This window comes from Brachyhypopomus gauderio, unplaced genomic scaffold (genome assembly GCF_052324685.1).
Source record: "Brachyhypopomus gauderio isolate BG-103 unplaced genomic scaffold, BGAUD_0.2 sc50, whole genome shotgun sequence".
NCBI classification, from domain to species: domain Eukaryota; kingdom Metazoa; phylum Chordata; class Actinopteri; order Gymnotiformes; family Hypopomidae; genus Brachyhypopomus; species Brachyhypopomus gauderio.
Window position 1 is genome coordinate 367709 of NW_027506875.1, and position 25825 is coordinate 393533.

The 25825-nt window shown below is 40.7% G+C and overlaps 2 protein-coding genes across 4 annotated transcripts; one reads left to right on the forward strand and one right to left on the reverse strand.

Annotated features, from left to right (window-relative positions):
• Positions 1-1446: 1446 nt before the first annotated feature.
• LOC143487805 (polyunsaturated fatty acid lipoxygenase ALOX15B-like) lies at positions 1447-10156 on the forward strand. Of its 3 annotated transcripts, XM_076986981.1 has the most exons (16): positions 1447-1481; positions 1911-2018; positions 2224-2371; positions 3111-3309; positions 4621-4702; positions 5469-5591; positions 5678-5781; positions 5863-6017; positions 6097-6240; positions 6450-6653; positions 7200-7286; positions 7405-7574; positions 7884-8002; positions 8111-8211; positions 8292-8462; positions 9380-10156. In XM_076986981.1, the coding sequence occupies exons 1-16, from the start codon at positions 1462-1464 to the stop codon at positions 9557-9559; spliced, it is 2115 nt and encodes a 704-aa protein (XP_076843096.1). In that variant the 5' UTR covers positions 1447-1461; the 3' UTR covers positions 9560-10156. The 3 variants fall into 3 exon arrangements, with proteins under 3 accessions (XP_076843096.1, XP_076843097.1, XP_076843098.1); XM_076986982.1 differs by lacking the exons at positions 1447-1481; positions 1911-2018 and having other exon boundaries at positions 2148-2261; XM_076986983.1 differs by lacking the exons at positions 1447-1481; positions 1911-2018; positions 2224-2371; positions 3111-3309 and adding an exon at positions 3767-3864.
• Positions 10157-19919: 9763 nt separating this feature from the next.
• Positions 19920-25557, reverse strand: LOC143487796 (uncharacterized). The gene is made up of 4 exons (XM_076986965.1): positions 25351-25557; positions 23008-23209; positions 20979-21042; positions 19920-20865 (listed from the first exon to the last, which is right to left on the reverse strand). Exons 1-4 carry the CDS (start codon positions 25413-25415, stop codon positions 20126-20128), a joined length of 1071 nt encoding a protein of 356 aa, XP_076843080.1. The 5' UTR covers positions 25416-25557; the 3' UTR covers positions 19920-20125.
• Positions 25558-25825: the final 268 nt, after the last annotated feature.

Sequence of the window (25825 nt, forward strand, 5' to 3'; positions counted from 1 at the left end):
ATATACACAAAACAACTGTTGATAAAGTTGTATTTATTAAAAATAAAGTACAACAGTTATTGACCATCCACGGCTGATCGGATGTTCGTTCAGGTATCTGTTCAGTCCAGCTCTTAAACCAACGAAGCTGCTGATGCCATATAACTCTCCCTTCACGTTTCTGACGGATCCATAAAAACATCGTAAAAGCTGATTCATTTCATTTTTGTTGATACTAAAATCGACTGCAATGTCGTTGCTCTTTAACCAGGATGTAAATACATTAAGAGCCCAGCACGTTTGTTTTACGGTATTAACTTCGTTTTTCTGCATTTTCAGCTCATCCAAATCATTGTTTGTAAGCGTGACAAACCTTGGCTCATTGGAGGAATCAGGCTGGTCATTTATAGCTTCATCCTCCAGTTTCAGATCGAAACAAATGCTTTCGAAGTCAATAAATTTAATGAGCTCCCTGTAATTTTGATAATGTTGCTGCTTGTTTGTAGTTGCGCTGTTTGGCTTGTAAACGCTGCTTCGTTGCTAGGTTACCTGTATGTGGCGGAGTAATACATGGAGAGCTTCGGTTACAGTGCTGTAATATTGGCACTCCTAGATCGCCTCTCAGCCAATCACATTGTAGGGTCGGAACTAACTGTGTTATAATATTATTTAAAGAGCTTTGGAACTTTATTTGATTTAACTAATTTACTTGCATCATTAAACACAATTAGTAATGTACTTCAATTGCTTAATAAACACTGGACAAATTCGTTTTCATGTTTGTCTGAAGTTTATTGTAGGGGGGTGAGTTTCCCGAAATGTTCTTAGCGCTAAGTACTTCTTAACCTCGTCCGTAAGAACGAGGTTACGAAGTACTTAGCGCTAAGAACGTTTTGGGAAACTCACTCGGGCTTGACTACCAGCCAGGGCCGGCGCCAGAACATATACAGTGAGGGGGCGTCAGAAAATTTCGGGGGGGCGAACGTAAGTTGTTGAGGGGGGGGGGGGGGGTTGGCGAACGTAAGTTGTTGAGCGGGGGGGGGGGGGGGGGGGCGGTGCGTGTAACGATTGTCGAGCGGCCGAGGGGGCACCATGTAGCGATTGTTGTAAAATAAATGGGTCTTATTTTTTACATTGAGGGGGCGGGACACCTCGCCTGAGGGGGCGACGCCCCCATTCGCCCCCCCGTGGCGCCGGCCCTGCTACCAGCAATAAAGTGGTATGTTAAGGGCAGGGGGTTACTCCATGACTATACAAGTTGTTAATAAATCTACATTTAAGTCCTTTTATTTGTAATGATGTTTAAATGCCTGTTTAATTCTGAGATTGTGGTTTCCTATTTATATGAATTATCCCATAATGCCCAAATATTCTACTACCACCCAAGAGTGGGTAACCTTTGAATATCCCCAGTGCAAATGTAGACAGATTCTGCTGTACCATTTTTCAAATTTCCACATTGAGGACAGTATTTTTAGAGACATGTACTTTTATACTTTAATGTGAGTAAAAAAGTAATCATACTTCAACTTTTACTGAAGTAATTATTTTACAATATTACTAGTACTTTTACTTAAGTAGGAGACATCTGTACATCTGTCGCATCTGTATATTTATATGAAAATCAGTTTGTTGTGGGCTCTGCATACAACTACCTAAACAAATATTCACATATGGAGCATCACAGCGTGACATAAAGAGTGTGGTCATTAATGGTTTTAAATGTAAAAATATGATTTTATTCACATGGACTCAAAGTGCTCTGTGAATGTGGTAATGATTTAGTCAGTTTTGTGATTTCAAAATAGGTGAATTCTCTGGTAATCTTCAAACTGATAAGTGTCTCTTTCCATGGAAAATGTTATGTTACACTCAAACAGCCACACCCCTCAAAAATTGGTGGTGTGTCCTTGGTGGTGGGATTTATAAAGGGGATTCAGCTGTGAAAACCATGTTAAGGTCTTTAAGCACTTTGACAGCAGACAGTCTGCAGAATCAAACACACCTGCTACCAAACTAAGAATCTTCATCTCCATCCGGTGAGTCCAATTTAAGTCTTAAACAGTGGCTGTTATTTCTATATTTTTCTAGTGCTCAAGTTATTTTTTTATATTCCTCAGCTTCTTTTTCAGTGATTCCTCTTCATAGTCATAATGTAATGTTTAAAAATGTAGGATTTGGAATTTTGGGGGCAGATGTGTTTATATGCATTTTTTATAGCAAGTAAATAATCATTAATTTCAGACTAACCATGGAGAAATACAGAATTGAAGTGTTCACAGGTGATTATGCGCTATCTGGCACTATAAACTACATCTACATCAGACTCATTGGTACAGATAATTCAACTGAGCCACAACTTCTCAACACACATTCATTTAATAAGGGGGAGGTAAGATATCTTCTCGTATTGTTACTGCTGTTATTATGTCACTCATATTGTGTAGGTTAAGAGACTTTGTTATGCCTTAATTTTGTTTCCTTAAATGTCTTCGGTTTTCAGGTTACCTACTTTAACCTAGATTATGAATAATTTGGTTGCTAAAGTTAAGTACATATTTAATTAAGTACATACATGAGTTGCATCTAAATACTGTAAGTATGAATGTCACAGTTCAATTAGTGTAGTACAGCATAATAAATTGTAAGATAGTACCGTTTCCAAAAAAAAATCTTTGCTTGGGGAGAAAGATGTCTTGTTTTTATGTAATGAATTTCCATGAGTTGCCTTAAGCAATGTAAACACATTTTAACACAAGTGAATTTAAATACAGTCAGATCAGATGAATGATCAACAGTTTCTGCTGTCAGCATCTCCTCAAGAAAAAGAAATATATTGGCTATATATATATATATATTTTCTTAATGATTCTGTGGATACAAAAATATTAGTAAACTTGTGACCAAACCTTGACAAAATTAATACATCCAAGGATGTCTGGTGAAGTTTGCTTCGGATGAGAAGGTCTGATTGTTTGCTCCATCTAAGGATATTTGATTATATCTGATTATGTTTGTTCTATTTCATTAATAAGGCACATGTGCCATCTCTCCCATTTGTGATTTTGCAGGGTGTTTTATTTTATACAAAATTTATATAAGCTACTTTCTAACTTGTCTTGTCCTGACAGAAACATGAATTGAGTGTGGAGTGTCAATCAAGCCTTGGAACACTCCTACTGGTTGAACTGACATCTAAGAAATATTTTATTCCTGATATGTGGTTCTGTTCCAAACTGATTGTAACCACACCTAAAGGCACCCAGCACCACTTCCCATGTTATCGGTGGCTGGACAACAACAATAAGATCATTCTCAGGGATGCTGTAGGTTAGTACACATATTTAATTTATTGTTGAATATTGTATTGTTGTACTTTTATATCATTGAATGTTAAACTTAGTTTGTGGTAATACTGTGATCTGAGACTGATAGAAATGGATGACACAATGTGCAATGCATGATAGTTTATAAACGTCAGCATTTTCATACATCAATTCAGTTGTATTAAGTGAATCAAGATTCTTGACCCTTATCCAAGATTACTCAGTCACATATGAAGCTAACTTGAAGTTTCACACATCATTCCATATTCTACCAAATCAGTTGTTGGGTGCAGAGAGGCAGAGTGCAAATGAATCAGTGAACTACATTTATGAAACATCATTCTGTCAGGGCTGGCTCGGATGCCATGCCTTCTACCTCCACAAGAGGCACCCGAGTCAGTCCTAGACTGAATCGGCGCAATCAGCAATGATCCGTTTCACCTGTTGCCATGGCTTCTTAAGGAAGCTTGTGGAGACGGAACACTGCTGATTCGTTTTGGTCATGCCGGTACGCTGTCAGCCCTTCTCTGGTTTCTCTGGTGTTGCGTTTTGTTGTAAGGTATCTCGCCACCTTAATCTCTCACTTACCTATACTTATTCGAGTCTCTATCTCCTGCGCCGCTTACTGGCCCATCTCAAGTTTTCCTCCAGCTAGCTCTCTTCCTATCGGTTACTCTTTTATTTTGGGAAGGGTTTTGTTTTGTTGCGGCATTCACCTGCTGCCAGTCTTCACCTGGCGTCCTTAGTTCCTTTGTCATGCGTCGAAGTTATTCCGCGTTCTTTCCGTTGTTTTTGTTATTTCCTCTCCCGTGTGTTCACGGTTTTGTTTATTTTTCCGCGTCTCGTTTTCCGCGTCCTTTAAGTTTCGTTTTTATGTTTGCCTGTGTGCATGTTTTCGTGTGCACACAGTTTGGGTTTGCCGGCTTTATTTCCTGCCTGCTTTAGACGGCACTTGGGGTCTGCCTCTCCCTTGTGGCAGAAATGACACAAAAACAAAACCAAACCATGTGGAACAGGCATCATGCGCAAGCAATACCAGTGAAGAAACTGTGCCACACAAGTTCACAATAAAATATAATTAAAACTACTCCAAAATACATTTACATTGATATTAACTTTTGCATACCAGCAATGTTTTTGCCACTTTAATAAAGAACATGGTGTTTGCCATGAATTTGAATCCATAACATGCATTGTGAAATAAAGATGCTTGAGATATTTATTCCACAGCCTATAATGCAAAAGCATCATACATCATCAGTTCAACATCATACAGTTAATTAACTTGTGTAAAATATTTGTCTGTTTTGTGTAGCTTTGCTAAAAAATCAGGAGACCATGAAGAAACTCCTTAATCAAAGACAAGAAAATCTGGAGCAAAAGTGTAAGGTCATCAGGTATGTGAATTAAATATCTGGATAAAAAGTCCTGTTTGAACTCCTGAAAACCAGAAGGCCCAGATCAGTGAATTATGACACTTTATATGAAAGTTTTATGCTCCTTCTTTAGCTGAAATGCCTGATTGGGTTTACATCAGAGCATAAGGAAAGGTATTATTATTGGTTATTGGGTCATTTTTATATGCAATCCTGTAATGTTTCCTAATGGGTGTGGAGGGAGGTTGAGCTGCAGTGCTGGTCCAGCAGGAGTCTGGTTAGTATTGAGACAGCATTCAGCACCACACACTCACCACCTCACACTAACCACCACACACTCACCAACCACTCACTCATAGACCACACACTCACTAACCACTCACTCACTCAGCACTCACTCATACATGATCATAAATTATTATTACCATTGGAAGAGACTTGACAAATGACAAATCACATACACTGTGTGAAGTATGTATAAATACAGTATATCACACTGAAGAGTAAAAATAATGACAAAATCTATTACCAAACATAGCTTTGCATGCTAGTACAGCTAATAAAGAAAATGCTAAGAAAATGGCTAAATTGGCTAATGAACCTGCTTACCAGTCCATGTTGAGTCTACTGACAGTGTTAGAGCAGTGTAAAACTGTTTTTTCTTGGTGTCTGTGCTTTTTAAGTCAAAGACCTCAGTATAATAGTATATAAGTATATATAATATATAATCCCTCTTGGGAGAGCAATGTTGTTTGTGTTAACATGTCCGAGGATGTCTGTGCTGCAGATGGAGAAAATATCTTTCAGGAATTCCGATGATCATTGATGCATCCACAACATCTGAGCTGCCACCTGAGGCCCAGTTCACTCGGACCAAGAACATGAGCTTTAAAGGAAATTCCACTATAGTGTATGTTCTGTGTAAATAAAACATCCATGAGTTTACGTTAAAATTAACTGAATTATTGGTGACTGTATAATGTATTTATATCCCAGATTCACAGAGTTGATGTTGGAAACTTGGAGGCACCTTTCAGATGTTTGGAATAATTTAGAAGAACTTCAACATCTTTTCCAGTGTCATGACAACACAACATTTGGTATTTTTCCTAAAGGCTTAAGTGCAAAAATCTGTGTAAACCCTTCTGTTATGGTACAGTGACATTTATTCTTTCTTACAGACTATGTCAAGGACCACTGGGACAGTGATGAGTTCTTTGGCTATCAGTTACTAAACGGACTGAACCCCATGATGATCCAGCGCTGCTCAGAGCTGCCCCTGAATTTCCCAGTCACGGATGACATGGTCAATTTTTCATTAAAAAACGAAATGAAGGTATTGCACAAACCAAACTGTGTCAATTTCTCTACTGTTTTATCTGGGCATATCATGACTCTCATTTGCATTTCATCAGAATGGGAACATCTTTCTCTGTGACTATAAGAGCCTGAACGGCCTTGTGGGTAATGTAGTCAACAACAGACAGCAGTATGTTGCAGCCCCACTGTGTCTGCTCTTCAGCACTGCTGAGAAGAAGCTGATACCCATCGCCATCCAGGTAATGCCACACCAGCTCATTCACTACATGAGGGCTTCATTCCTTTAAGGTTCCTGCTTTTCTGCTGCTTTAAGAAGGAGAAACCAGCAGAATGCACAAATATTTGGACAATTAGTGGTATTATGACTGTGTCAGTGGTTCTTGTCCACTGAAAATCCTTTTCAAGTGAGACTCTGCTCTTTTATTCTATCCTGTGTTCCTTCAAACAGTTGATGCAGGACCCTGGGGAGTCAAATCCAATCTTTCTTCCCACTGATTCCAAATGGGACTGGCTGTTGGCAAAGACCTTTGTGCGAAATGCAGATTTCTACGAACATGAGCTGAACTTCCATCTACTGCGCACCCACCTGTTGGGAGAGGTGTTCACTATCGCAACACTGCGCAACCTGCCATCAGCACACCCTCTGTTCAAGGTGAGCGCACACACTGGTGCTTACAACAGAGATGATGGCAAAAGCCAAACTCCAGTGAACTGACTTGTCAGGGTAGGTCACAGGTTAAAACCCTCGTCCTGACATAACTTCTGTGGAAATACAAGTCCATCTGGGTGAAGAGTTGATTGAGTAAACAGATAAACAACCACAGTAAACAGACAATGCCACATAACAAATAAATAAATAATGAATAAATTAGCATATCTTCACAGAATCATAAAAATTTACTAATGCTTGTAGTATTTCAGGTGTATGATAGCTGTTGTAGTATCTCGGTGTCGGATAGATGTTTTAACAGCATTAACACTCTGTAGAAACACACTGTAGTGCATTTAATCTGCCTCTACATGCAGCCCTGAGGGAATATTGCACTGTTGAAGATTTATCTCCTGTGTTAGTGCTGTTGGTGTTAACCTTTTTAAATCATAATGACTCTTGATTGAAATTTCCCAGTATGAAACATCTTTGTCTTTTCACTGATATGAATAACCTTTGTGTTTAATGTATCTGGTTTTATGTGGTTAGCTCCTCATACCCCACACTCGCTACAATCTGCACATCAATGTCATGGCCAGGGACCGTCTGATCTCATCTAATGGAGTTTTGGCAAAGGTAAAAACATCTTTTGAGTCATTTAAGTAAGGTTTTGATATCATGCCAGAATGTCAATGACAAGCTGTTATTTGTCATAAACAATTTTAATTATTTGTGTTGTATTTCTTCCATACAGTACAGTGCCATAGGTTCTGATGGTATAATAAAATTCCTGCAAAATGCAACCGCATCTCTGACGTACAGCTCCCTCTGCCTGCCGGATGACATCATGGAGAGAGGCGTGAAGAATATTCCCAACTACTACTACAGGGACGATGGCTTGGACCTCTGGAACGTCATCACCAAGTATGATTCTTAGATTAGACTTTTTCTACCTCCTAGAACTTCAGAAGCATTTTGCTTGCACATTTACAAAGGATAAAAATGAAATGTCCTGTGTCTCTGGAAACCTTGTGTACCTTATTACACCGTACTACAATTTTAATGTCTCTATATATCTGTTTGCCAGTTTGCCATTGCCGCTTGTTGCTATGGAATATGTTCTCCCACTCCTGATGAACTTTAACATCTGTCTTATATCTATTCTTTTAAATTACTGAATTCCTTTCTGCTTCTGTGTCTAAATGTTTGACCACTTTGCTCCACACCCATTAGGTTTGTCCAGAGGGTGATAGTGCATTACTACCTCAATGATGCTGATGTTGAGGGAGACTCTGAACTGCAGAACTGGATCAAGGAGATTCAAAATGGATTCATGGGAAATGCGAGCCCTGGTATGTTTATTATGTATCTGCTAGGACAGATACAAGCCATTTTCTAATGTGTTAATGCAATGTAATGTCTGGATTAAATATATCTAAATATATTCTCCCTTTAATTAGGAATTCCTCAGTCTTTGAACAAAGTGGATGAACTTGTCAAGTTTGTCACCATGGTGATCTTCACTGTGTCTGCCCAACATGCTGCAGTCAACAATGGCCAGGTTCAGGACTGAGGTTTAGTCTAATCCACTGTTATGATGAACTGGATTACATAAACTGACCCTAATCTGTGCTGTTTCAGTTTGAGTTTGGTGGTTGGATGCCCAACTTCCCGAGCACCATCAGACAACCCCCCCCAACCAGGAAGGGAGCAACCACAGAGCAGACATTCATGGACGCCATGCCCGATGTCAACACCACTGTTAATATTCTGAGTGTTCTGTACACACTAAGCATCAAGTCCAGTGATCATGTGAGTCTAAACAACACAAAACAGAACACTGAGTTTAAGTAATAAGATAAAATGAGGTTTTAGAAATCTAAGAGTATATATTGCACTATTTAGAAGAACTGATTGACAAGGTAAAAGAAAGAAGATAATTTAACTTTATGGTAAAGACACAGACTGTACTGAAATGTAGGAACTTATTACAATGTAAATCTATCTGCAGTGATAAGACAGAACTGATAGATTTTAAAGGGTTTAAAAGGAGATGGGAGACAATATATAATTGAAAAAAAGTGGCACAGGGCACATAAAGAAAATGTGCTTCATAATAGTGGTGAAAAGTCCATTGCAACTGTGTAGTAACACAGAACACAATCAAGCAAGTCTATGAGCACTGAGGAAGGCGTCTGTGTGGCAGTTCACGCAGTGCGTGACATCTCAGACCACTGAGATGAGACCACTGCACAGCACTGGATACCTGGACCTGTGGGGTTATATAGTGACAGGGAATAAGGCACAGGTGCAGATGATGAATAAGTGTTAACACGAGGGTGATTGGGAAGGAGGGAGGAGTGAGTGGGATGTGAGTGTGTATGTGTGTATCTCCCTCAAAGACTGGGGCCGGCCTACTATGACACCAGACCAGCCCTCCTCCCCTTCACACTCCTTCATGTTTACGCTGGTCTTCATAATCACACTGTATAACACCAGACCAGCCCTACTCCCCTTCACACTCCTTCATGTTTACGCTGGTCTTCATAATCACACTGTATGACACCAGACCAGCCCTACTCCCCTTCACACTCCTTCATGTTTACGCTGGTCTTCATAATCACACTGTATGAGCTGCACTGTGGAATTTTGCCAGGTTTCAGTGTCCTCATGTTCTTCATGACATCTTAAGGGGGCATCTTACCAGTGGGGTTGTTCTCTTCCTGCAGTACCCACTTGGCTATTACCCAGAGGAACTGTTTGATGACAGCGGACCCCGTCAGGCGTTTGCAGATTTCAAAACAGATCTTGACCGTCTGACTGCTAAATTTGAAAAAAGGAACCAAAATCTCAATCTTCCCTACACTTACCTGAGTCCACAAAATGTGGATAACAGTGTTGCAATCTAGTGTTCACTCTGGGTGGGCTGTAGAATGATTTCAAACATTCTGATGTGATGATTTGAATGATTTGAAACTTATATTAAACAAATTCACACAAATATTAAATTACTTTTTTTTCCCTATATATCTTCTTTTACAGAGAGTAGTGAACATCAAACTTTTTAATTGTCACTTTCAATGGAGATTATTATTTCTGCTTTTTTGTTTTTAGTTATAGTTACTGCCCACCTTTCATTACAGAAAATTACTGTGTCTAAAATTTTAGTTTGAATTACCTAGATTTTCTTTTAATAGCCTCCTATCTCCTATAAGCAAAAATTTAAATGAAAGTCTGCAATAAAATGAACAACTTTTTGTATTAGTTTGGGTGACGGTGTTGGTATAGTGAGTCTAGTTTAGCAGCGATGTAAAACTTTCTACAGTTATGAAAGGTGATGTGCTTTCTTTGGTCATATTTTGGGTAAATCAATTCATATATGAGAGTCTAATCACTTCATTTTTATATGCATGATGTACTAATCACTTCATTTATATATGCTCGATGTAGTAATCACTTGAATTAAATATACATGAGTAATCAACAATAAATTTCCAAAAGCATAATAGTTGTTATTGATTTATTAATAATGCTATTATATGTTGAAACATGCTGCTACATTGTCTGTTTTATATCTATGAGTTCTAAGTAAATTATTGCTATTAATGTTAGAAATTAATTATTGATCAATGAAAATAATCCTAATAAACAGGCAGCAATCAAATTTAATAGACAGGTGGTTTGCAGTTCCAGCTTGCCACCACCAGAGGGTAATCAGAAGTAATCAGAACTCCTTAGTGTAATCACCCACAAGTTTTCGCATCATGCATTTTTGGTTCTGGTGAGGAAATCCCCTTACTGATTCTTTGCTGTTTTTGAGGACAGTTTCCTGTTGAGGTTAGTATATTAGAGTCGAGGCCTCCTATTCAAATGGACTGGTTTTGTCTCTTGACTGGGTGATCAAATCAAATATATTTGTATAGCGCTTTTCACAACACATGTTGTCACAAAGCGATTTACAGGATTTACAAGGTTAACAATACTATGGGTCCAAATCCCTAAAGAGCAAGCCAAAGGCGACAGTGGCGAGGAAAAACTCCCTATGATGGAGGGGAATAGGAAGAAACCTCGGGAGAACCAAGACACAAAAGGGAACCCATCCTCCATTGGGCGGCCCGTTAACACACAAATTACACAAAAATAAATTATACAGACGAATACACAAGTCATAAACAAATCACACAATCAGGCTAAGTATAAGGTAACTAGAATGAAGTGATCTGTAGGGTTTAGATTTTTCTCTCTCTCTGAAGGAGGCTGGCGTTCATGTCTGTAATCCCACCCTCTCCAGTTGGGTGTGGTCCCTCATGTCTTACTCCCTGTGTTTGTACACACTAAAAACTTCAATATAATTCACAGCTCTGTAGTGTAGGGGGAAGAGCAGTGAGCTCTATTTATATGTCAGAGCACACACACACCAACACCACACCAGCGCTACTGAACACACACCAACACCACACCAGCGCTACTGAACACACACCAACACCACACCAGCGCTACTGAACACACACCAACACCACACCAGCGCTACTGAACACACACCAACACCACACCAGTGCTACTGAACACACACCAACACCACACCAGTGCTACTGAACACACACTAACACCACACCAGCGCTACTGAACACACACCAACACCACATCAGTGCTACTGAACACACACCAACACCACGCCAGTGCTACTGAACACACACCAACACCACACCAGCGCTACTGAACACACACCAACACTACACCAGCGCTACTATACACACACCAACACCACACCAGCGCTACTGAACACACACAAACACCACGCCAGTGCTACTGAACACACACCAACACCACACCAACGCTACTGAACACACCAACACCACACCAGTGCTACTGAACACACCAACACCACGCCAACGCTACTGAACACACCAACACCACACCAGCGCTACTGAACACACACCAACACACCACTAGCGCTACTGAACACACACCAACACCACACCAGTGCTACTGAACACACACTAACACCACACCAGCGCTACTGAACACACACCAACACCACACTAGTGCTACTGAACACACACCAACACCACACCAGTGCTACTGTACACACACCAACACCACACCAGCGCTACTGAACACACACCAACACCACACCAGTGCTACTGAACACACAACACCACCACACCAGTGCTACTGAACACACACCAACACACCACCAGTGCTACTGAACAGACACCAACACCACACCAGCGCTACTATACACACACCAACACCACACCAGTGCTACTGAACACACACCAACACCACACCAGCGCTACTGAACACACACCAACACCACACCAGTGCTACTGAACACACACCAACACCACACCAGCACTACTGAACACACACCAACAACACACCAGTGCTACTGAACACACACCAACACCACACCAGCGCTACTATACACACACCAACACCACACCAGTGCTACTGAACACACACCAACACCAAATCAGTGCCACTGCAGTGCTAAGTGTCATCCACCACCCAAACGATTTGTGCTCTGTGTAGGTCCTGTGGAAATCCTGACCATTGAAGGACACAGTGAAAGGGAGCCAACAGCGTATGCAGAGAAACAGATGGACTGCAGTCTGTAATTGTAGAGTGGTACATATAAATAAACAAATTGTCCAGCGAGTGGACATTACACTGTGCGGCAAAACTCACGTAGTTTCTATCTCATGAGCCTGTGTCCTCAATACAAAGGCTTGTGAGATTTCCCTGCAAGCAAAAAGTAGCACTTGTAGTTTCTCACCTTACAAAGTGTTGGTGAAGTGTAGGTGATCCCTCATTGTGAACACAATTATGAGCATAATGGTGAATTCCTGTGGTAGATCAATGGGTGCACTCAACAGTCAAAAGCTCCATTAGTGTTGAGCAGTACTTGGAGACCAGGGGCCTCATGTACGAACGGTGCGTACGCACAAAAACATTGTGTACGCTATGTTTTTTCAACATTTTTTTCAAAAGGCACATTTTTGCATCACAGATTTGCACGTTTATGGAATGAAAGTGCTTTCTATTCATATAAGCAAATTCTTCCTCAGATGGTGCCTTTATAGCAATGTGTGTGCAGTCGATCGCTCCAATTACATTAGGGAAATCGGCTATCGCTGCAAATTGCACTTTACTGTTTGCCTGATCAACCGCTTCATATGGGAATTTTATATACCTAGCTGACATGCAGATGATCCCATCCAAAACAGCTGACATGGCCCGGCTCATAGATGACTGGGATATCCCCGACCAGTCTGCCAGTTCTCTTTGATACGAGCCAGTTGCCAGGAAGCCGAGCGTTGTCAGCACCTGTAAAGGCACTGGCTATGCGCCACTCCTCGCGTTTCTTTCGCCAAAACTGGAATCAGCTCAGCACAGAGTTCAAAGAGGAAAGCTTATGGAAATCTGAAACGGCTTATAAGCCACTCATCATCATGGGCCAAAAAATCATAATGGTCACGGAAAACACGCTCTCTGTGAATTCGGCCATTTGTAACCCGCATTTCATGTGGTGGTAGTGCCAGTCATAACCACTGGTTGGCGAAGGGCTAACTTTTGCCTGGCATATGCGTGGCATCCTACAATCTCAACCAATTAGAATAGAAAGTAAAATTTTGTTCTACACGCTCAGCACAATGCCGTTTTCTATAGGAGCTGCTTTAGCGAATCACAGCCAGTGTTGCCAACTTAGCAACTTTGTCACTATATTTAGCGACTTTTCAGACCCTCTAGCGACTTTTTGTAGTAAAAAGCGACTAGCGACAAATCTAGCGACTTTTTGTGGTGTTATTGGAGACTTTTGGAGACTTTAAACACACACGCTCTTCAGTTGCTTTTCTCTGGGGCGGGTGCTGCCGTGAGCCCCGCCCACAACAGTCAGTGCAGTCTCACACTCAGAGCAGACCCTCACCGCTCCACGTCCACACTGCCAATGAACTGCGCATGCCCAAAGCTGCTGCTGCCGGGGGATGTAAATTCACAGCTCACAATTCGACCCGACGCTCTCATGCGATCTCACGAGGAGCAATTTGAATTTCAAACATGTTTGATATTCTTGCGACGCTGCGATTTCTGATCGGGAGATGGTCGTGAGGTGTGAATCGATCCTCGTGTAAACTATACGATGCATGACACGCGATTGAGTCGAAAATCGGCCCGATAGTCGCACGAGTGAAATATCGGCTGAAAATGGGCCAAAAATCGCACAGTGTATGCCCAGCTTTAGTCGTGAGCATATAACGGTGAGCAAACTGCTAGTTTAGTTTAGTAAACCGCTCCGTGTAGGCTAGTTAAGTAGCCTAGCATTTTACTGTGCATTCATAAGCATTTTACTGTGCATTCATATGCATTTAGAGAGGTTAAAAATGAGATAATTTAGCGAATGTCTTAAATGACTGAAATTCTGTTTTGGGACAGTTTGAGTTTATCTTTTGCTAAGCGCAAATGTGGGATTGTGGAGTGAAATGTGTTCGATTTATTCTCAGCCGTTGCTGGCTAGACCTGGTCGAGACAGTCTAGCAGCGAGTCGAATTCGTCCTAGAGGTACATTTTCCTTTGTTCTTTTCATGAAGGAGTGTTTGTAAATGGACAGAATAATTAGTGAGATTAAGAACAGAACTTTATTTCCATTCAAATATATAGTATACATATAAATACATTTTTATTGCATAACTTGTAAAGGGAAATAAGAGGGAGGAAAATTGTGTTAATATTTTGTTATCAGGGTTCGTATGGTCATGAAAAACCTGGAAAAGTTATGGAATTTAAAAATAGCAATTTCCAGGCCTGGATAAATTTTGTAAAAAATAAAAATACTCAAATGTTTTGGAAAAGTCATGGAAATTTGCTTGACACAATAAATGTATGTTGTTCTGATAACCGGAAGAAAAAATAAATATATAATATAGCCGCAAGCGGCGATAGGCGGGTTCACACACAAATAGCCTCAATAAGCAAAAGGAAGCCCAAAAGGTCCTTTAGACCTAAAAGTGAAAAGAAGCTGTTTGGGTTTGGCCAGTGTGTGCTCTACAGATAGTGTGTGATGACCAGAGCCGGAGTGGCTAATCGGGAGATTCGGGAGGATTCTCGATGGGCCGGCTCATGTCAATCTCTAGTTTGGGCCGATTGGGAGGAAAAAATAATTTTGGGCCGGATTTGAAACTCCCGAGCTGAAAAAGTGTCCCACTCCGGCCCTGGTGATGACATCTGCATGTGTCAGAAAGGGAGACACAGAAATAGCACATCTGGCTAGGGCTGCATCTATGTGAACAATAGAACAGATTTAGCTACTCACCCATGCTCTCTCATACAACAAACACTCACACAGAGCGCGACCTTCACTCTCACTGGGTTTATGCGAACTGTGTGCTCGTCGGCCCACAGTTACGCGTGGCCACCTGGTGCTCGACTCCCAGCCGAGGGCGAAACTCCCAATCACTCAGTTACCCTGCCTGGTAACCACCAATGGTGCCACCTGTATACCCCCTCGTGGAGTTCGGCCGCCAAACCTCTCGACTCTTGTCTTGCATTGTAATTTCAATGCATCACCTCTAAGTGTCGCTAATTGACGAAAACTGACATTAGAAACATGCGTATGCTTGAAGTGAAAGTGTCGTGGGTGTGCGCACTTTCTCACGTTCAAATCACATTTAGTACATCTGACCGTTTGCATGAAACATAGCGTACACAATGTTTTTGAACGTACACACCGTTCATACATGAGGCCCCAGGACAATTCTCCCAACATCCATGTTAACCTCCTGAGGAACTGGAAGGAAAGCCACGGTAAGGCAAGGTTCAAAGATTAGTTCAAAATACCGCAGCCAGAGTTCTGACTAGAACTAGAAAATTTGATCATATCAGACCAGTCCTATCAGCCCTGGATTGACTCCCAGTTAAATTCCTTATTGATTTTAAAATTCTTCTATTGACTTATAAAGCACTGCACGGGCTTGCTCCTGATTACCTCCAGGTACTTATTTCCAGGGGTGTAGGGGGGGGGGGGGGGTGGGGGGGTACGCGGGGGGACACTGTCCCCCCACTTATTTTAACAGGGGGGTTGCATCCCCCCAGTAGTGTAGTGAGAGTGGGTAGCGGCGGGACATCGTCCCCCCACTTATTTTAACTGGATGTTGCTCTTGCTGAGACTGTTACGTCAAAAGCTAGGTTTATACTTGATGCGTTAGTAATTGGCCAACTCTTGGCGATCGATCGCGCACCCCCCCTCTCAACAACTTACGATCGCCACACCAAATCAAATACGATCGATCCCCCACTTATTTTTTTAGGACTAAACCACTGCTTATTTCCTATTATGAACCCCCACTTCCACTAAGATCACAGGGTGCTGGCCTCTTATTAGTTCCAACAATTAATAAGGTAACAGCAGTGGGAAGAGCCTTATCTTATAAGTAGGCCTGTGTTGAAAAAATCGATTTTCCGATTCAGAATCGAGTTGCATATGATGATCTGATAATCGATTCGTACGTCCAAAGATTGATTTTTTAGTGAACTTTTACTTTTTACATAAAACACGTTTACATAGAACATGTGTGACTCAAACAACGATGACACAGGACGCTGCGCGAACGCACATTAAATAGACAAACCACACAAACCCCACGTGACGAGACGAGCCACAAGTGAGACGGATTATCACAAGACGAACCCGCACCCACAGAGATCTACAGACGCTAGGGGTGGGCGGATCGATATTTATATCGATAGTATCGATACAAAGGTGAGGATCAGTATCGGATCGATACCACGGCAAAAATATCGATTCTTTTGCTGCAGTTTAGAGGTCTGCGCGGGACTGCTTTTTAAATCCTGCTCCCGCTTGTTTTAATCCCGCTTCTGCCAAAAAATCGCTTGTTTTAATCCCGCTCCCGCCCGCACCTGCTTGTTTTAGTCCCGCTCCTGCCCGCACCGGCCAAAAAATCGCTTGTTTTAATCCCGCACCCGCCCGCCACATACACATTTCTGTCGCCCCTGCCCGCAATCCTAATATGAATTGAATTAATTTAGTTGAATTAATTATTTAGTACTTGAAATTTTCTTATGTATTTATTAAAACAGCAATATAGCGATGGATCGCGCTGTCCCATTTCTTACCACAGTCCAAACACATGCCGTCAGCAAAGAGCCAAAGGTTACGAAAGAGAGCCAATTATAGTTTACACTTTATTTGCACTACTGAATTTATTTACAAATATCTGTGTGCAATTTTTTGTGTTTATATTGTTATATTTATATTTTTGTTAAATTGTTGCTTTTTTTATTTTGCACGAGAGACCTTTTTCTTAAACAAATGTGTGTTATTCTCTATATTCTTAAATATTTTATATTGTTCTAGGTAATAAAAAGCATTTTATTTGCCTAAAATCTTCATCCTGTGTTTAATCATAATCAACTAACTAAGGCAAAATTACAAACTATTCAATGATCATGAGTCACATTTCAAGTAAAAAGTATAGACACTTTTTACATTTCAAGTAAAAAGTATCCCCCCCCCCCCCCCCCAAACGGTTTGGAAGTATCGGTATCGGCGATACTGATCAGTATCGTATCGTACCAAAATTCCAAGTATCGCCCACCCCTAACAGACGCAGACAACGTTAACACACGCCCAAAAGGGAGGGGTCGGGGACCGTAACGTGACAGTTCTGTTCTTATATTCGCACTTTAAAGAAAAACACACGTTTACATTTTATACTTTCAGTTTATTAAATGTGAGCACTTTTAAAATAAAAATGCATTTGGTAGCAACAGCTTTTGGGTGAATTCTTAATTATTTCAATCATAATAATAATGCACTGGTTAGTGTCCCAGTAGGAGTCCACTGTTGCAGATATAACCACCTCAAAGATGTCCTCTGTTTATTGTCCTGGATTACCTTTCTTGAAGGTAGATTTATGATGACCCTTTTCACCAGTCTTCCAGCCATCAGTAACTACCAACTACGAGTAACTATTTTCTGATTAATATCGATATAATACTAGTTTTAACATGTTGCTTCTGTACATAGTCAGGAAACAGCTCAAATATATAAATACATTAAACCCCGAATTGGATCGAATCGGATCGAATCAATTAAATCGGATTAAATCGAAATAAATCGATTATTAATCTTCAGAAACGGAATCGGATCGATTCTTGGAATTTGAATCGATACCCAGCCCTACTTATAAGGCCCCACAACTATGGAATAACCTTCCAGAATGTGTCCGGGACTGTGACACAGTCTCAATCTTTAAGTCTAGGTTGAAAATTTAATTGTTTAGTTTAGCATTCGATAACTAATGTGCCCCCTTAGATAAAGGTACAGATCCAGGGGTTCACGAGCGAAGGGTTTTATGGTAGACCGCTGGTGCTGTCATCCTGTCACTGCTCGTTTGTTGACAGTGCAGTGGATGGATGCCTCAGAGTCTATGTTACATTCTGGTTCTGCCTTTTTCAGCTAGGCTGTAATAATTTAGTTTAATGCCGGATTTGCTGCCACAATCCAGAAATGTGTTTAATTTCATCTGTCCTGTATATGTCCTCATACAGAGCTAATCTTCCCTGTTTTATCTTCTCCACATGGCTGCCCGCCTACTCGAGGAACACTGAGATGAGGAGAGACGAGCCTTTCCAGAGATCCATCCTGGGCCGGCCACCTCCTGCCTAACCAGATATGATGAAGGATCAACCCACTGCCCTGACTAACCAGTGTGGATGAAGGATCAACCCATTGCCCTGGACCCTATCTGGGTCAGGAGAAAATATCCCAACACCACCTTGAATTCTCCTCTGCTATGACTACCATTACCAACCATCAAGACGTTTAGGACTGAACAAGAATTACATATAGAACTCATGTATATAAATTATTGGTGGGCCGTTAATGGCGTTAACGGCGTTCGTTAATTTGATACGCTTATCGGGTGATATAAAAATTATCGCCGTTAATCTATTCTTAAAGTTGGGTTGGGAACTGGGTCAAAATGGGTAAGCAAACTATGATGACTTTCAACTTGATAGTTTAGCTCGGCTGTATTCCTAACCAAATTGCACAGTAGGGGCGAGAACGAGTTTTCAAACCTGTGAATTACAAATCGTACGTGTGTTTACATGGATGCAGCCACGAAGTCGCCAGGTTTGTTTCATGGAAAATTCATTTTTAGGAACGTAAAGTGTTACGGAGCGGTCGTCGGAGCGGTCGTTTTCTGCATGGTCCTAGCGCTAGATTCGTTGCTATTTAAATATTTCTTTTTAACCGTTAAAACTGCAGAGGACCAAAACCGGCTTTTGAAAAAGTCCCCCCAAATTACATCCGTGAGGTTAAATGTACTAAATGTTGGCTTACATTTCAAATATCATGTTTAGCTGAATAAACATGTTATCAACCCCTTTTAATGTACAGTAGGCTTACAAATTGTTTAATGATCTAATACAAATGTTTAACTGAATAAACCGTTGAACACGAGTAGCCTACATTTTATTGAGCATGGTTTTTTTCTTCAAGTATCAAAGTAGAACAGCTTTCTCAAGCAGTCATTGATGCATTTTGGAAACAGGAGATGAGCCCCTGGTCTAATGCACCCTCTGTATTAAGAAACCCTATCTCAAAAACTGACTTTTAGTCATTACTTGGGTAGCACGCATATGAGCCATTTTAATATAGATTAATCTAGATTAATTTCAAGATTTCAGTAAGATTAATCTAGATTAAAAAAATTAATCTATGCCCACACCTAATATAAATTCACACCAAGATGAGATTTATTTATCCCCCCATCTTTTCTTTGTTTTTCTATCTCTTTACCTGTTACTACGGTGACCGGCGTCGGCCAGAGGAGGATGGGTTCCCCCCCTGAGTCTTGGTTCCTCTCAAGGTTTCTTCCTCATGCAAAAAACTAGGGAGTTTTTCCTTGACACTGTCGCCCTTGGCTTGCTCCATGGCCGGAGTGGGCCACTTTTTCAGCCCAGGAGTTTCATGTGCAAATCCGGCCAAAAATTATTTTTTGATTCCAATCGGCCCAAACTAGAGACTGACATGAGCCGGCCCATCGGGAATCCTCCCGAATCTCCCGATTAGCCACTCCGGCTCTGGCTTGCTCACTGGGGGCTTGGACTCAGACACTTGTAAAGCTGCTTTGTGACAACAACTGTTGTAATAAGCACTATATAAATTAATTTTGATTGATTTTGATTGAAGGTAAGTTTATTAATACAGCACATTTCATACACAATGGCAATTCAAAGTGCTTTACACAAGAAAAGAAGAAGATTATTATGAACAGCCTGTTTGTGGGTTTTTTTTAAAGGTGAATTGTAATTGTATTTTTAAACTATTAAGAGCCTGACCATCCAGTCCTGCCCCTCGATGACAACCCTACACAAAAGGTGAGTTATGACCATCTAAGAAATGCATTGGTATCGGGGTGTCCAACGTGCGGCCCATTTTCAAACTTTCACTGGCCCACTAACCCACTTAATCTGTTCTTAATCTCAGCACACCACTGGACCCCACGCTGATGTTTGTACATGTCTGCCACGTTACCTTTTACCAAGTCAAACCTCTCCATCCTGCTCGGCTCTCTTCTGTTACTTCTGTCCTGCTTCATCCACTTTTCCTTGGCAAAATGATCCACATATACTTCCTTCTCATTCATGAGATCTATGATGTAATTCACCTTGGAAACATTGCCACTAATTTCAATGTTTGGATTGAGCATAAGAAACAGAACTTTACGCAGTTCTGCGCAATATGCACCATACACCACTGCATTGCTATTTACATAGAATTCCTCCTCATCAAAGTGAACAACCATCTTTGTGCTGATTTCACATACTGTGTTTTTATCAAGACTGTGGTTACCTAATTCATTTATTAATGTGTCAATGTCGTCTTGATTGAGACTAAATTTATGTTGCATTTTATTTAAAAAATCCTTCAGTATTTCTTTATGAAATTTAAGGATGTCATTGTTGAAGACATGTTCGCCTCGTTTAGATCTTCTAAGTTCTTCTTTCAGTGGTTCTCTAAATGCAAAGTCTGGCTTGATAAGTCTGATGATTTCTTGAACTTTATCTGTGATCTTTCTCAGTGTTTCCACTTTGTCTTCTGGCTTTGTCTGTTTGCCTCTTTGTTGGCCTTTTTTGCCTTTCATTGCATTCTGAATATATTCTGCAATGTACCCCAGTCTGACCGCTGTTGGGAAAAGCATTAATACAATAAAAAAACATAAATAAAATAAAACAACTCTGCTTACATAACAATGAATAAGAATACAAACAGAACAGATAAACTGAGATGTCTGACACCTGTTATGTCCTGCAGTCCCGCTGATCCCGTCTGTCCTTCTGAGGCTGCAGATGTCTCTGTTTTCTGTAGACAGAAAGAAACTCAGGAACATTTACCAGCCTCCATGTTTCCAATCAACTTGCTGTCATACTGATTCAAATCATGTTCTCACAGAACTAGGTCTACCAGCCCGGAAAACATCAAACTAATGGGAAGAACCCTGGAGACTATAGGGAACAGACAACTACACGAGGGTAAATACATGAGGGTTAATACATGAGGGTAAGTAAATACATGAGGGTAAGTACATGAGGGTAAGTACATGAGGGTAAGTAAATACATGAGCGTAAGTACATGAGGGTAAGTAAATACTTGAGGGTAAGTAAATACATGAGGGTAAGTACATGAGGGTAAGTAAATACATGAGGGTAAGTAAATACATGAGCGTAAGTACATGAGGGTAAGTAAATACATGAGGGTAAGTAAATACATGAGGGTAAATACATGAGGGTAAGTACATGAGGGTAAGTAAATACATGAGGGTAAGTACATGAGGGTAAGTAAATACATGAGGGTAAGTAAATACATGAGGGTAAATACATGAGGGTAAGTAAATACATGAGAGTAAGTAAATACATGAGGGTAAATACATGAGGGTAAGTAAATACATGAGGGTAAGTAAATACATGAGGGTAAGTAAATACATGAGGGTAAGTAAATGCATGAGGGTAAATTCATGAGGGTTAATACATGAGGGTAAGTAAATACATGAGGGCAAATACATATGGGTAAGTACATGAGGTTAAGTACATGAGGGTAAGTAAATACATGAGGGTAAGTACATGAGGGTAAGTAAATACATGAGCGTAAGTACATGAGGGTAAGTAAATACATGAGGGTAAGTAAATACATGAGGGTAAATACATGAGGGTAAGTAAATACATGAGGGTAAGTACATGAGGGTAAGTAAATACATGAGGGTAAGTACATGAGGGTAAGTAAATACATGAGGGTAAGTAAATACATGAGGGTAAGTAAATACATGAGGGTAAATACATGAGGGTAAGTAAATACATGAGGGTAAATACATGAGGGTAAGTAAATACATGAGGGTAAGTACATGAGGGTAAGTAAATACATGAGGGTAAGTAAATACATGAGGGTAAGTAAATGCATGAGGGTAAATTCATGAGGGTTAATACATGAGGGTAAGTAAATACATGAGGGCAAATACATATGGGTAAGTACATGAGGGTAAGTACATGAGGGTAAGTAAATACATGAGGGTAAGTAAATACATGAGGGTAAATACATGAGGGTAAGTAAATACATGAGAGTAAGTAAGTACATGAGGGTAAGTAAATACATGAGGGTAAATTCATGAGGGTTAATACATGAGGGTAAGTAAATACATGAGGGTAAATACATGAGGGCAAATACATATGGGTAAGTACATGAGGGTTAATACATGAGGGTAAGTAAATACATGAGGGTAAATACACAAGGGTTAATACATGAGGGTAAGTAAATACATGAGGGTAAATACATGAGGGTAAGTAAATACATGAGGGTAAATACATGAGGGTAAGTAAATACATGAGGGTAAGTAAATACATGAGGGTAAGTAAATGCATGAGGGTAAATTCATGAGGGTTAATACATGAGGGTAAGTAAATACATGAGGGTAAATTCATGAGGGTTAATACATGAGGGTAAGTAAATACATGAGGGTAAATACATGAGGGCAAATACATATGGGTAAGTACATGAGGGTAAGTACATGAGGGTAAGTAAATACATGAGGGTAAGTAAGTACATGAGGGTAAGTACATGAGGGTTTTCCGAGCCTCTGAAAACCCTCACTGATCTTCCTGGTTTTGGTGCATTTGTGTATTTATTGCATTGTTGTTGTGTGTTCGGTTTCAGTCTTGTTGGTTCAGTTGTTCTGTTTATGTCTGTGTTCTACATTTGGTTATTTTCTGTCTAGCCCATGTTGTTATGCTGTGTGTGATTGATATTTAATTCTTAAATAATGAATATGACACCCACCCTCATGGGCTCCTGCAGGGAATCTTGAGGTGGAGCACACAGACTGGTTTTAATGGCCTCCTCTTTCAGCTTCACCACTGACTGGTTCCCTTCATACACAGCCAAGACCAACTCCACTGCCTCCTTCACTGTCCCAATGACAGGCAGGTCCTCTATAAACCCCACCCACACTGATGGGCCGTCAGCTCGGAGTGGCGGGAGTCTGTGGATCAAGAAGAGTTCACAGCAAAATGGCGTACATGGTAAAAACCACCATGTTTAATCATGAGGCCCCTGAAGATCGCCACAGAGAAAACAATGTTTCTGCTCATGTAGTCTAGTAACAAACAGGAGACAGGCTGGGAAAGTAAACAAATGTTTATTTCTAATCATGCACCCTGATTTATGTGGATACTTTTACCTCACATCAACATTGCAGTGTTCTCCTGAATCTTGTACATTGTGGGGGTCTATTAACCAACTGTTACCATATAAACCTTCTCTCATTATCCTTAAAGCAACATGTTGAGTGTCTTCTATAGGTGAATAATAAACCCTCAACATCTGTAACAATGTCATGAGTCACGAGGAGAGTTTGAACACAACAGCAGTTTACTCACAAGGGGTTTGATGATTAGACACCAATGATGTCAGGGATGGCAATCACGCCTGTGACCGCCAGAGGGCGCCATCACCGGAATTCTGACCTGCACACCTGACCCTGATCAGCTACTCACCACACCCTACATAAGGACTCTCCTCACAACTCACCAGTGTGAAGTATTGCCTCCCTGTGTTGCGTATCAAGCCGTGGTTCATTATACTCTGTCTGATATCCTGGTTACTGATACTTGCTCTGCCCTGTTTGATATTCTCCTGTTTGCCCTTTTGTACCTCTGCCTGCCGCTCTTGGACTGTTCTGGTTTTTGACTCCCTGCCTGTTTTTTGACTCTCCCTTTTTGCCTTGCCCTTTTGTGCTGCTGCCTGCCCTCCCTACGGGGTCTGCTTTTGCTTATATTTATATTAAAATCAACGTGTATTACACCTGCGTATGGATCCCTCTCTACCCTCGGGTTCACCACCGTTACAACCGTCAGACCTCACGCCAATGATCAGACCTCATGCCAACTGAGGACCACCCCAAGTTTATCAGCACCATGCTTATTATGCTGTTTGAAGAAACTGTAAAATGTAGCATGTGTCTAATATTACAACTGTGTAAATGAATTAAGGCTACTCTAAATGTAACTATTTAAAATTTGTAGATTTTAATTTTGTTGAAATTTGACTTAATCCTGATTAATATTAACCAACTTTGTTTTGTTCACTTTTATAATGGGTGTGCTACTGCACTGGCTGCTGCTTGATAGTACTTGATAATGTCCAGGGCTTGATGGTTGATTTGAGAAGGTCAACAGTACTGCACTCTCACACCTGCACTAAAAGTAGTGGTAGTCTCTGAAAGTGTGTTACTGCGGACATATGAAATCATTCATACAGATGAAATCGACATATTTTATATATATTTTATGTATATGATTTTTACCCCATCGAAATTAAATCCTCTGCATTTACCCATTCGTGCAGTGAGAACAAACACACACACACACACACACACTTCCAGTAAATCAGATGCTCGTCGTTCCTAGTTAAATACCCAATGAGAATTTAGTAATCCCCTAACCCAATATTTATTTATATAACCCAATTATTTATTATTATAACCCAATAATTTTATTTTATTTATACAATGAATGTTTACGAATTCTTATAATTAGGAAAAATCTGAACGTATATTAGCAGGAATTTTGAGACATTTTATATTCGTTTATGATGAAGTTTGTACGGATTATCTGAAGGATAGAGCAGACTGTCCCCCCGTCTTCTAACTCTAACCGGAAAGTCTAATTTCCGCTGAACGCTCTTAACTGCAGCTCGTGTTACAGCACTGCGCACAACAGACACGCCCGTGTTCCGATGGTTTCGGTTTCGGGATTGTTCCTACTGAACCAGAGCTTGACGATGACAACCAGAACCCAAACTTAAAAAATATCTACCCGAATACTCTCGCCGTTTTCGTTTAAGTCCCCTTCATCATACGAGCAAATCTGACATCGTACAAGTGATAGTCTATAAACATTTGACACACAGACTAAAATCTCTTCTTTCTATCCATGTAGCTAGAGAACAATAAATGTGAATTATACAATTGTATGTATTTTAATACTCTTTCACTGCCCGCCCAGCCAAACTTCAGGTGCGCTATTTATTCTGTATTGTTTCTGTTTCTTTCCACCACTCGCAACGTAGAAAATAACGGAACCTATTGCACTCAATACCGATCAGACGGGTTAATGTACTTACGTTTCTTCATCGTGTGATGGTCCAAATGAAGAGGAATATTCTCTCTGGTCAGTTGTACAAGACATGTTTTTAGGTAAAGAAACTGCGATGCTGGAGGAGAAACGATGTTCAGTCCGACCCAACGCTGGTGTAAGACACTCAGAGTGAAGTACCGACCACGCAGACTCCTGCGGCGATGACGCTACTCGGAGCGATGGACCGGTCCAGCTTCACTTGTTCCGGAGGGTCTACTTTACCGAGTGCTTCAGGTTAAGAGTTTGTGTCGCTTGTTGTGCGTAATTTCAGTGATGGAAAGTAAAGACGCTCCATTGTCACCTGACTGTGCTATATTATAGGTACAGGTGCCTCCGGAGTCACAGCCACTCTTTGTAAAGCATAAGTGTGCTGCATTTGCTAGTAAATGGTCATCTTGAGTGGGAGGTTGTGTAAGACTTCTTGCTTCTTACCTGTGCTGTGAGGGACAATGTTCACTATT

What these genes read in the sequence shown, in the direction of transcription:
- LOC143487805 (XM_076986981.1), top strand. Translation starts at nt 1,462, where the DNA reads ATGTACTTTTATACTTTAAT. An exon ending in TCATGACAACACAACATTTG is followed by an intron (nt 5,782 to 5,862) that starts GTATTTTTCCTA and finishes TCTTTCTTACAG; the next exon opens with ACTATGTCAAGGACCACTGG. An exon ending in CAGCACACCCTCTGTTCAAG is followed by an intron (nt 6,654 to 7,199) that starts GTGAGCGCACAC and finishes TTATGTGGTTAG; the next exon opens with CTCCTCATACCCCACACTCG.
- LOC143487796 (XM_076986965.1), bottom strand. Translation starts at nt 25,415, where the DNA reads ATGTCTTGTACAACTGACCAGAGAGAATATTCCTCTTCATTTGGACCA. An exon ending in CCATCACACGATGAAGAAAC is followed by an intron (nt 23,210 to 25,350) that starts GTAAGTACATTA and finishes CTTGATCCACAG; the next exon opens with ACTCCCGCCACTCCGAGCTG. An exon ending in GGGACTGCAGGACATAACAG is followed by an intron (nt 20,866 to 20,978) that starts GTGTCAGACATC and finishes TTTTCCCAACAG; the next exon opens with CGGTCAGACTGGGGTACATT.